Consider the following 12,107-nt stretch of genomic DNA (forward strand, 5'->3'; position numbering starts at 1 on the left):
CAGTAATTGCTGTTTTCAAAATTGATTAATGTGACTTCTGCAGAACAGTTTAATTAAGCAGATGTTGAATCAGTGATAGTTGATGAAATTAGGAGAAAGTGTGACGGGCTTACACAGTACATTTACGGCCACGGGAGCAGATCTGACCCTCTCTTGTCCCTGGACAGCACAGTGGTACCTGCCAGTGTCCTCTCGCCTGGCTACAAAGACCTCGTTCCTTACAGGTTGTCCATCCTTGAACCAGACAGTGTCCACTGGCGTGGGACAGCCCGACACACAGGTCAGCCTGATGTCGTCGCCTTCCGCCACGGAGCTCGACTGCACGGCAGCCGTCAGCTCTGAATCACAGGGAAAAGGGTAAAGTTAGAAGGGTGATTCAAACACTCGCTGGCTGGTTTATTCCTGTTGTTACCTTTACATACAACTCAGAATATGTTCGACGCGCCTCCAACGACCAGCCACCTGCTGGAATTTCTTCCAGACAACTAGGTTGACAGTGTTGGGAAAAGGATTGGAATACCGGCAGTTAATCACCGCTGACGCCCCTCTCAGAACGCACAGATCACTGTCCAAGGTCACTTCCAAGGATCCTCTCCGGGCACCTTTCATACAAGTAAATAAACTCAGTGATTAGAAGATTTGACCTGAAACGTTGAACCCAAAATATGTTGACTCACCAGATATCGTCGCAAGAATAATCAAAATATGACTTTTCATGCTTAAAATCCGCCTATATCGACAGAGCTCCATATAATCTCAATGTGCACGACCAACCACTTTAGGGCTATTTATGTTGTACACTAACCAAAAGAGGGAGGATTTCATGTTCCTTCCTCTTCTCAGATTTTTTTTTAGTGTAAAAAAAAAAAAACCTTTTGAGAGATTTTCGTTCATGATCTGAATCGCAAGCACCGTAAAAAAAACTGCTGCTGCCTATAAGAGAGAGAGACGAATTTTATGTTATAAGTAACCTTAAAGTATAATAAAATGTGCTCATCAGCATTTTCTGTGACGTTCTGCGAAATCCATCTCTGTCCACTAGGCGCCGCTGCTGGAACATTAAACTAAACGAAGGCAACGCAGCTGACTGGTCCCCAGATAATCTACACAGAAATATCATAATTATGTACCTACAATTAATGTCAGACAGCGACTACGATGGCCAAGACATGAAGACGAAGAAAGGAAGAAAGAACAAAAAGGGGGTTGTTTTTGGAGAAGTGTAATTAAATCTTATTTTTTGAGTTAGGCAATTGTTTTTTAATGTTTGTATTTTAAAGGTTTGGTTAAGTTTATTTCAGAACCGCCAGAGTCTCGCTTCTATTTTCCACACAAGAGAAATCTGACAGAACTTCTTGAAAAATTGTTCTATTCGAAATTTATCTAAAATTATAATGAAATTACCGCTGTGTTAGTTGCATGGTTGTAACAAAGCAGCAAGGATCAGTGTGTTTGACTCCACCCACAAGAGGTGGCGCCAGGTGTGTTCCTCCTCAGCCAATGAGTTCCTTGCTAGCATCAGCTGTGAGGAAGTGGGTTTTGTTAGGTGAGATGGTTTTTTTACAGATCTATCTGAGCATTAAATGCTGTGACATGCGACTGAAGTGTGTTTGTGCGTTTCAGTGTGGTGAATCACTCCGTTGCTTCAGTGCCGGAGGCCAGCAGAGATGGTGGCGAGTTCTTCTGCGTCAAACAGGAAGAGCTCAGCTACGGCAAGAAAATCAGAGACGCGTTTGTTCCCGTGGTAAGCTCCACCCGTCTGTGCGACGCTGCACCGACAGCCACTGTCCTCCCTTTGCCCTTTTCTTCCACCTCTCTTCTTGGTTAACGCACAGAAACATCAGCACTATGCTAGTTTGGACGTCAAGCTGTTGTTGCTAACTGTGTCTGTCTTTGTTCCAGTGACTGTGAGAGCCGGGAGGTTCTCACACTCTTGTGCCAAGGTAAGATGTTTGCTGAGATATACTATCACTGTCCGACACACTCTCCCACCTTATTTCACACGCTGGGCTACTCTTTCTCTCGTGATCTTTGTGTTTTTCTTTGCTTCCTTGATGCTTTCACATCCTGTCTGGCATTTTAATCCCCTCCTTTATGCCTATCTTGTCTGTTTTCCCCCAGTTGTGTCCTAAAATTACCCCCACACTGTTAGCCTTTGATTTTCTATCTGCTCTCTCCCGTCAGACTGCGGCAGGCGTAGTTTTGCAGCAGACCGTATAGTCGGTGGTGTAGATGCCAGGCAGGGAAGTTGGCCTTGGCAGGTGAGCCTCCAGTATGATGGAGTCCACCAGTGCGGGGGGTCCATCATCTCAAACCGCTGGATCGTCTCTGCAGCACACTGCTTCCCCAAGTAAGCAAGAGAGCTGCATAAAATGCAAACTCTTGTCTGTATGGATACAAGAGCAGTATATATCTTCTGTGCTAGGCGGTATAGCTTTCTTAACCGCTGGAGTGTGTTGCTGGGCTCCATCTCCAACAAACCTGTCAATGCCAACGTGGCGGAGGTTAAGACTATCGTTTACCACAGCAGCTACCTGCCCTTTGTGGATGCTAACATCGACGACAACAGCAGGGACATCGCCGTTCTCGCCCTCACCCAGCCTCTCACGTTCAACGGTATGAAGGCACACACACACACACACACACACACACGATTTCATGATAACAGTTTTTACAGATGAGGAAGAAGGAGCGTAATCTCTTTTCCACGGAAATGTTTGTGACCCCACAGCACAGATTTGAATAATTATATCATGTGTACAGATTAACTGAGAACATTAAATGAACTATATACACATGTCAACTTTTCTGGGCTAATATTTTATGTTAGATTCGTGGCTGGTTAATTGTTGAATTCTTCTTGTTAATTTATAACATGTTATATAATTGAAGATCTTCCGCTTGGGCATTGCTTCCACCTAGTGTTTATCATTTAGAATTACAGCCCCTGTATTAGTGCATGTCAGTAAGATGATGTAATTTTCTTTTTGTGTACATTTACAGAGTACATCCAGCCTGTCTGTCTGCCAACACATGGACAAAGATTAATAGATGGGCAAATGGGAACAATTACTGGCTGGGGAAATGTCGGATACTTCAGTGAGTTTATATTTTATGACAATTGTTATTGTTTTTTTGGTTTTTTTTACAAAAGATCGGCTAATATCTACAGAGTTTGACAGTTTTGTTGCCTGTCAGGGCACCTTGCTGATGTCCTTCAGGAGGCACATGTGCCCATCATCAGCGATGCCGTATGCAACGCTCCTGATTACTATGACAACCAGATCACCACGACCATGTTCTGTGCTGGTTATGAGAAAGGAGGCATTGATGCTTGTCAGGTCTGTATTTTCCTCTGTTTATGTATTTTGGTGCACAAATCTAGTCTTTCTGTGCCCTCTCATTCATATGCTTGCATTTCTGTATCTTGGTGGATTTTCTGACCTTCTTAACCTGTGACACAGGGAGACAGCGGCGGTCCCTTCGTGGCAGAAGACTGTCTGTCCAAGACCAGCCGGTATCGTCTGCACGGAGTTGTGAGCTGGGGAACGGGCTGTGCTATGGCCAAGAAACCTGGCGTCTACACCAAAGTTTCCCGATTTCTTCCCTGGATATCTACAGCCATGAGGGTGAGAGACTCTCTTTCTTTTATGGAGTTTATTTGTCATAATAACAGAGGAAACGTTGGTGTCACAGATGTGTTTGTGCTTGTCTCCCCCACCAACAGAGCTATCACAACTTACCAGGGGTGCACAAATTGGCTCGGCCATGAAATTGGGTATGAAGCTCTGAGCCGACCTTGCAGAGGTCAGAAGGGACCTCTAGGGTAATAAAGACAGATACTGCTTTCCTGAACCATTAATACCCCAACTGTGAGCAGAGTTACTAACATTGTTTAACCTCTACAGGAGTCTATTTTTGTATAGTTAAAGACTGATTATAAAAGCCAAAGTGAATTTGTAATATGATCAGATATTGCAGAGGCCGCTTTTGTGATACAATACATTTTTTTTCTGTGACTTTTCTTTTGCCTTTCTTGTTTTTCCCCCCACTTCTTGTTCACTTTAGTGGCACACAGCATCAAGTTGACAGTTATCTCAAAAAGTGAATTTACATGAAATTGTGGATGATAACCGTTTAGTTTGTCCTCCAGATTAAGTACAGCCTGTGCCATTTATTTGGGACTCAAGTTTGTGTTGCTAAAGGCTAACTGCTAATTTTTTAAGATTACTTAAACTGCACATAGGTATGTCATAGCAGAAACTGCATGCAATACCCCGGCTTTAGCATAAAAAGCAGTTATTTAAACATGTTTTGTCTTTTTCCTCACACGAACTGATGCGGACTTCACTCTTGTTGCAATCAGTATTTTGTTCTCGTTGTAAATACTTTTTTGTTTTATGATGTTTATTTGAAGCATTTTGCGGAGCCACAGTGCAATAAAAAAATTGAAATCGTCTTCTCAGAGGAGCTCTTTTGTGTGCTTCTTTAATGCCTATTGTGGCACGGCCTGTGTCCTGGTTGAAAATGCCTGAAAGATGAGCAGCGTTCAAATCTGCAGAGCTGAAACATCAAGAAATTATAACTGTAAAAGTCAGATATTTAACAAAGTTTGTTAATCTTTATGTTGTAAAGAATTAGGCAAGACTGAGTCCTTGTTCAGAAATGTACCAAATATAAAATAATTAAAATGATCGATACAGTTAGTTCCTGGGTCATCGTGGTGAAATTGTAGCATAGATCACACTGTCAATGCTGTTTTTTCCTTTGGACCTGTGGGGATAAATTAACCAAACATTACGAACACACTTTGCTTCCTTTTACATGGTGCTGTTGTTTTCACCCTTCTATTCATAAACCAAACCAAGAACAAACTGTGCTGCCTGCATGTCAAATTCCCCACGTACTCAACACTTCCTTAAACTTAATCAGCTTCACTCTAGATGGCTCTTCAAAATAGAGAGTTCCTCAAAGTTCTAACCACAAATTTAATGCTTCATCAGGGCATTTTTAATGCAACTATTGCAGTGTGAAAAGTGCTAAAGTGTGAAAACAGCCACCACCAGACTGGAACAGTGAACCTACCGTGAGCCCTGCACATCTGGACTGTCGCTCAGCCCCTCCAGATCTCTGGATTTGATGTTCACTAATGAGTAGATCACCTCGCCTCCGATGGATGCCGGAGACTGAGAGGAGGAGGAGGAAGGGATCGTATGGCGAGCGACGTCTGGCAGAGCGGAGTCTGGCCTTTGGATGTTGCTGTATATGACGTTGGATTCATCAAGCGCCTTCTGATGAAGGCGCCTTTTTTTCCACCTGCTGAGACAACAACAAACATATAAATATAGAATATAGCTCATTCTTCCAGATCACATTTTGACTAAAGTTTCCTTGAAAGTAGCAGCGTGAAAACAGCGGGAAAGTTTCTGGAACGGACTCTCCTAATCTGTCTAGCTCATTTAATGGTGGAAGAAAAAAAGATTTCTGAAAGCTCTGATCAAAACTTGGTCGCATCAAAGAGAAATGTGTTATTTTATTTGGTAAAGGAAATGAGGGTTAGCCCACATGTGGCAATTCTGGACAAAGAAAAACGTCATACGACGCCCAGAAAAGGAGAAGAAATAAAAATGGCATTTGAGTGGAGAAAAGTGCAGCATCTTCATTAATGACTGACTCACCAGAACAAAAAGAGGGCGACCACAAGAGCTACGATGAGAGCGAGTCCAATTCCGACCACAGCTGGGAGCGTCTGGCTACCTGAGGAGGTCAGACATGTCACCATTTAATCACTTTAACCTAGTTATCTTTGCAAACTCTACCAGACACAAACCCCGCTGCTCCTCATCCACCATGGCCAGCAGCACCTCGGTCGAGTTCTTCCCCCCCACTTGGTTCCTGGCCTGGCAGAGGTACAGTCCAGAGTGCAGCGCCTCCATGGAGGGAATGGACAACACCTGACCTGAGCCCACCTGTGACCCGTTGGAGCTGCTGGAGTTTGTATTTCTGTACCAGATGTAGGTATCTGCAGGGGGGTTAGCATCACTGGAGCAGGTCAGATTCACACTGCTGCCCCACACCACATGGGCTGGGTTAATTGTAATGGAAATGTTCTCCGGGACGTCTGGGAGAAGAACGGGATCCCACACAGTCACATCGTCATCATCAGAAATGTGTTGAGTTTATGTCCAGATACGTACAGTAGACCTGGAGGAGGACCACAGAGGAGTTAAAATGGTCCACCCCTCTGCTGCTGATGCTGTTCCAGGCCTGACAGTGGTACCGCCCGCTGTGATCCGGCTGCACGTCAGGGATGGTGTAGGTCTGCCCCGACCCGATGAAGCGCCCTTCCCTGTAGAGGCTGTACCCGTTGTTTCTCACCGGGGGGCTGGCGTCGCTGTGGCAGGTGAGAACCACCGAACTTCCTCTGACGACGTTGCCGGGTGAACTGATGGTCAAGGTCACTCTGTCAGGAGGATCTGATGGAGGGATGAGCCGGAAGGTTGAAGGATACAGTGAAATATGGATAGAAAAGAGTATGTAAAGGTGGAATGGCATCTTTTTTCAGACACATTTCTTATTTTTATTTCAGTTTATACACATCAGTAATTGCTGTTTTCAAAATTGATTAATGTGACTTCTGCAGAACAGTTTAATTAAGCAGATGTTGAATCAGTGATAGTTGATGAAATTAGGAGAAAGTGTGACGGGCTTACACAGTACATTTACGGCCACGGGAGCAGATCTGACCCTCTCTTGTCTCCAGACAGCACAGTGGTACCTGCCAGTGTCCTCTCGCCTGGCTACAAAGACCTCGTTCCTTACAGGTTGTTCATCCTTGAACCAGACAGCGTCCACTGGTGTGGGACAGCCCGACACACAGGTCAGCCTGATGTCGTCGCCTTCCGCCACGGAGCTCGGCTGCACAGCAGCCGTCAGCTCTGAATCACAGGGAAAAGGGTGAAGTTAGAAGGGTGATTCAAACACTCGCTGGCTGGTTTATTCCTGTTGTTACCTTTTACATACAACTTAGTAGATGTTTTACTCTTCTTTTCGGACCTAGTGTAAAAACTGAAAAAGTATTTCCCTGCATCGGCGTGTTGCACATCATTTATCTGCAGGCGGCAGTCACTGATGAAGTCGCCCAAATATTGATAGCGCTGCGAGGAAGCCCTGAAATTTGGCAAAGAGCCGCTCCTCCAATAACCAACCACCTGCTTTTTTTTCCACCAGCCAACTGCGGTGACAGAGTGGTAAAAAGGTTTGGAATACCGGCAGTTAATCACCGCTGACGCCCCTCTCAGAACGCACAGATCACTGTCCAAGGTCACTTCCAAGGATCCTCTCTGAGCACCTTTCATACAAGTAAATAAACTCAGTGATTAGAAGATTTGACCTGAAACGTTGAACCCAAAATATGTTGACTCACCAGATATCGTCGCAAGAATAATCAAAAAATGACTTTTCATGCTTAAAATCCGCCTATATCGACAGAGCTCCATATAATCTCAATGTGCACGACCAACCGCTTTAGGGCTATTTATGTTGAACACTAACCAAAAGTGGGAGGATTTCATGTTCCTTCCTCTTCTCAGATTTTTTTTTAGTGTTAAAAAAAAAAACCTTTTGAGAGATTTTCGTTCATGATCTGAATCGCAAGCACCGTAAAAAGAACTGCTGCTGCCTATAAGAGAGAGAGACGAATTTTATGTTATAAGTAACCTTAAAGTATAATAAAAATGTGCTCATCGGCATTTTCTGTGACGTTCTGCGAAATCCATCTCTGTCCACTAGGCGCCGCTGCTGGAACATTAAACTAAACGAAGGCAACGCAGCTGACTGGTCCCCAGATAATCTACACAGAAATATCATAATTATGTACCTACAATTAATGTCAGACAGCGACTACGATGGCCAAGACATGAAGACGAAGAAAGGAAGAAAGACCAAAACGGTGGTTGTTTTTGGAGAAGTGTAATTAAATCTTATTTTTTGAGTTAGGCAATTGTTTTTTAATGTTTGTATTTTAAAGGTTTGGTTAAGTTTATTTCAGAACCGCCAGAGTCTCGCTTCTATTTTCCACACAAGAGAAATCTGACAGAAGTTCTTGAAAAATTGTTCTATTCGAAATTTATCTAAAATTATAATGAAATTACCGCTGTTAGTTGCATGGTTGGAACAAAGCAGCAAGGATCAGTGTGTTTGACTCCACCCACAAGAGGTGGCGCCAGGTGTGTTCCTCCTCAGCCAATGAGTTCCTTGCTAGCATCAGCTGTGAGGAAGTGGGTTTTGTTAGGTGAGATGGGTTTTTTACAGATCTATCTGAGCATTAAATGCTGTGACATGCGACTGAAGTGTGTTTGTGCGTTTCAGTGTGGTGAATCACTCCGTTGCTTCAGTGCCGGAGGCCAGCAGAGATGGTGGCGAGTTCTTCTGCGTCAAACAGGAAGAGCTCAGCTACGGCAAGAAAATCAAAGACGCGTTGTTCCCGTGGTAAGCTCCACCCGTCTGTGCGACGCTGCACCGACAGCCACTGTCCTCCCTTTGCCCTTTTCTTCCACCTCTCTTCTTGGTTAACGCACAGAAACATCAGCACTATGCTAGTTTGGACGTCAGGCTGTTGTTGCTAACTGTGTCTGTCTTTGTTCCAGTGACTGTGAGAGCCGGGAGGTTCTCACACTCTTGTGCCAAGGTAAGATGTTTGCTGAGATATACTATCACTGTCCGACACACTCTGGACACTCTCCCACCTTATTTCACACGCTGGGCTACTCTTTCTCTCGTGATCTTTGTGTTTTTCTTTGCTTCCTTGATGCTTTCACATCCTGTCTGGCATTTTAATCCCCTCCTTTATGCCTGTCTTGTCTGTTTTCCCCCAGTTGTGTCCTAAAATTACCCCCACACTGTTTGATTTTCTATCTGCTCTCTCCCCTCAGACTGCGGCAGGCGTAGTTTTGCAGCAGACCGTATAGTCGGTGGTGTAGATGCCAGGCAGGGAAGTTGGCCTTGGCAGGTGAGCCTCCAGTATGATGGAGTCCACCAGTGCGGGGGGTCCATCATCTCAAACCGCTGGATCGTCTCTGCAGCACACTGCTTCCCCAAGTAAGCAAGAGAGCTGCATAAAATGCAAACTCTTGTCTGTATGGATACAAGAGCAGTATATATCTTCTGTGCTAGGCGGTATAGCTTTCTTAACCGCTGGAGTGTGTTGCTGGGCTCCATCTCCAACAAACCTGTCAATGCCAACGTGGCGGAGGTTAAGACTATCGTTTACCACAGCAGCTACCTGCCCTTTGTGGATGCTAACATCGACGACAACAGCAGGGACATCGCCGTTCTCGCCCTCACCCAGCCTCTCACGTTCAACGGTATGAAGGCAGACACAAACACACACACACACACACACGCACGATTTCATGATAACAGTTTTTACAGATGAGGAAGAAGGAGCGCAATCTCTTTTCCACGGAAATGTTTGTGACCCCACAGCACAGATTTGAATAATTATATCATGTGTACAGATTAACTGAGAACATTAAATGAACTATATACACATGTCAACTTTTCTGGGCTAATATTTTATGTTAGATTCGTGGCTGGTTAATTGTTGAATTCTTCTTGTTAATTTATAACATGTTATATAATTGAAGATCTTCCGCTTGGGCATTGCTTCCACCTAGTGTTTATCATTTAGAATTACAGCCCCTGTATTAGTGCACGTCAGTAAGATGATGTAATTTTCTTATTGTGTACATTTACAGAGTACATCCAGCCTGTCTGTCTGCCAACACATGGACAAAGATTAATAGATGGGCAAATGGGAACAATTACTGGCTGGGGAAATGTCAGATACTTCAGTGAGTTTATATTTTATGACAATTGTTATTGTTTTTTTGTTTTTTTTACAAAAGATCGGCTAATATCTACAGAGTTTGACAGTTTTGTTGCCTGTCAGGGCACCTTGCAGATGTCCTTCAGGAGGCACATGTGCCCATCATCAGCGATGCCGTATGCAACGCTCCTGATTACTACGACAACCAGATCACCACTACCATGTTCTGCGCTGGTTATGAGAAAGGAGGCATTGATGCTTGTCAGGTCTGTATTTTCCTCTGTTTATGTATTTTGGTGCACAAATCTAGTCTTTCTGTGCCCTCTCATTCATATGCTTGCATTTCTGTATCTTGGTGGATTTTCTGACCTTCTTAACCTGTGACACAGGGAGACAGCGGCGGTCCCTTCGTGGCAGAAGACTGTCTGTCCAAGACCAGCCGGTATCGTCTGCACGGAGTTGTGAGCTGGGGAACGGGCTGTGCTATGGCCAAGAAACCTGGCGTCTACACCAAAGTTTCCCGATTCCTTCCCTGGATATCTACAGCCATGAGGGTGAGAGACTCTTTCTTTTATGGAGTTTATTTGTCATAATACCAGAGGAAACGTTGGTGTTACAGATGTGTTTGTGCTTGTCTCCCCCACCAACAGAGCTATCACAACTTACCAGGGGTGCACAAACTGGCTCGGCCATGAAATTGGGTATGAAGCTCTGAGCCGACCTTGCAGAGGTCAGAAGGGACCTCTAGGGTAATAAAGACAGATACTGCTTCCCTGAACCATTAATACCCCAACTGTGAGCAGAGTTACTAACATTGCTTAACCTCTACAGGAGTCTATTTTTGTATAGTTAAAGACTGATTATAAAAGCCAAAGTGAATTTGTAATATGATCAATACTAGAGGCCACTTTTGTGATACAATACATTTTTTTTCAGTGACTTTCTTGTTTTTTCCCCCCACTTCTTGTTCACTTTAGTGGCACACAGCATCAAGTTGACCGTTATCTCAAAAAGTGAATTTACATGCAGACTCATGAAATTGTGGATGATAACCGTTTAGTTTGTCCTCCAGATTAAGTACAGCCTGTGCCATTTATTTGGGACTCAAGTTTGTGTTGCTAAAGGCTAACTGCTAATTTTCTAAGATTACTTAAACTGCACATAGGTATGTCATAGCAGAAACTGCATGAAATACCCCGGCTTTAGCATAAAAAGCAGTTATTCAAACATGTTTTGTCTTTTTCCTCACGCGAACTGATGTGGACTTCACTCTTGTTGCAATCAGTATTTTGTTCTCGTTGTAAATAGTTTTTTGTTGTTTATGATGTTTATTTGAAGCGTTTTGCGGAGCCACAGTGCAATAAAAAATTGAAATCGTCTTCTCAGAGAAGCTCTTCTGTGTGCTTCTTTAATACCTATTGTGGCACTGCCCGTGTCCTGGTTGAAAATGCAAGTCAGATATTTAACAAAGTTTGTTAATCTTTATGTTGTAAAGAATTAGGCAAGACTGAGTCCTTGTTCAGAAATGTACCAAATATAAAATAATTAAAATGATCGATACAGTTAGTTCCTGGGTCATCGTGGTGAAATGGTAGCATAGATCACACTGTCGATGCTGTTTTTTCCTTTGGACCTGTGGGGATAAATTAACCAAACATTACAAACACACTTTGCTTCCTTTTACATTGTGCTGTTGTTTTCACCCTTCTATTCATAAACTAAACCAAGAACAAACTGTGCTGCCTGCATGACAAATTCCCCACTTACTCAACACTTCCTTAAACTTAATCAGCTTCACTCTAGATGGCTCTTCAAAATAGAGAGTTCCTTAAAGTTCTAACCACAAATCTAATGCTTCATCAGGGCCTTTTTAATGTAAATATTGCAGTGTGAAAAGTTTGAAAGTGTGAAAACAGCCACCACCAGACTGGAACAGTGAACCTACCGTGAGCCCTGCACATCTGGACTGTCGCTCAGCCCCTCCAGATCTCTGGATTTGATGTTCACTAATGAGTAGATCACCTCGCCTCCGATGGATGCCGGAGACTGAGAGGAGGAGGAGGAAGGGATCGTATGGCGAGCGACGTCTGGCAGAGCGGAGCCTGGCCTGCTGATGTTGCTGTATATGACGTTGGATTCATCAAGCGCCTTCTGATGAAGGCGCCTTTTTTTCCACCTGCTGAGACAACAACAAACATATAAATATAGAATATAGCTCATTCTTCCAGATCACATTTTGACTAAAGTTTCCTTGAAAGTAGCAGTGTGAAAACAGCAT

General features: G+C 43.8%; 2 protein-coding genes and 1 pseudogene across 2 annotated transcripts; 2 read left to right on the top strand and 1 right to left on the bottom strand.

Moving 5' to 3' along the window:
* Positions 1 to 289: 289 nt before the first annotated feature.
* Positions 290 to 4,564, top strand: LOC115250353 (serine protease hepsin-like; annotated as a pseudogene).
* LOC115250290 (B-cell receptor CD22-like) lies at positions 4,387 to 7,535 on the bottom strand. The gene is made up of 8 exons (XM_029838245.1): positions 7,427 to 7,535; positions 7,013 to 7,351; positions 6,714 to 6,938; positions 6,198 to 6,476; positions 5,831 to 6,121; positions 5,679 to 5,757; positions 5,086 to 5,319; positions 4,387 to 4,773 (listed from the first exon to the last, which is right to left on the bottom strand). Exons 1-8 carry the CDS (start codon positions 7,497 to 7,499, stop codon positions 4,716 to 4,718), a joined length of 1,578 nt encoding a protein of 525 aa, XP_029694105.1. The 5' UTR covers positions 7,500 to 7,535; the 3' UTR covers positions 4,387 to 4,715.
* Positions 7,536 to 7,888: 353 nt separating this feature from the next.
* LOC115250354 (serine protease hepsin-like) lies at positions 7,889 to 11,213 on the top strand. Its single transcript, XM_029838539.1, has 10 exons — positions 7,889 to 7,951; positions 8,163 to 8,293; positions 8,371 to 8,490; positions 8,649 to 8,689; positions 8,934 to 9,099; positions 9,175 to 9,365; positions 9,759 to 9,854; positions 9,953 to 10,095; positions 10,219 to 10,383; positions 10,480 to 11,213. Exons 1-10 carry the CDS (start codon positions 7,889 to 7,891, stop codon positions 10,522 to 10,524), a joined length of 1,161 nt encoding a protein of 386 aa, XP_029694399.1. The 3' UTR covers positions 10,525 to 11,213.
* The last annotated feature ends 894 nt before the right edge of the window (positions 11,214 to 12,107 follow it).

This window comes from Takifugu rubripes, chromosome 7 (genome assembly GCF_901000725.2).
Source record: "Takifugu rubripes chromosome 7, fTakRub1.2, whole genome shotgun sequence".
NCBI lineage: Eukaryota > Metazoa > Chordata > Actinopteri > Tetraodontiformes > Tetraodontidae > Takifugu > Takifugu rubripes.

Coding starts and splice junctions, on each gene's coding strand:
- LOC115250290 (XM_029838245.1), bottom strand. CDS start 7,499: ATGGAGCTCTGTCGATATAGGCGGATTTTAAGCATGAAAAGTCATTTT. Junction 6,477..6,713: donor CGTGGCCGTAAATGTACTGT/GTAAGCCCGTCA, acceptor TCCCTCCATCAG/ATCCTCCTGACAGAGTGACC. Junction 5,758..5,830: donor GGTGGATGAGGAGCAGCGGG/GTTTGTGTCTGG, acceptor TGACCTCCTCAG/GTAGCCAGACGCTCCCAGCT.
- LOC115250354 (XM_029838539.1), top strand. CDS start 7,889: ATGTCAGACAGCGACTACGATGGCCAAGACATGAAGACGAAGAAAGGA. Junction 9,366..9,758: donor CCAGCCTCTCACGTTCAACG/GTATGAAGGCAG, acceptor GTACATTTACAG/AGTACATCCAGCCTGTCTGT. Junction 10,384..10,479: donor GGATATCTACAGCCATGAGG/GTGAGAGACTCT, acceptor CCCCACCAACAG/AGCTATCACAACTTACCAGG.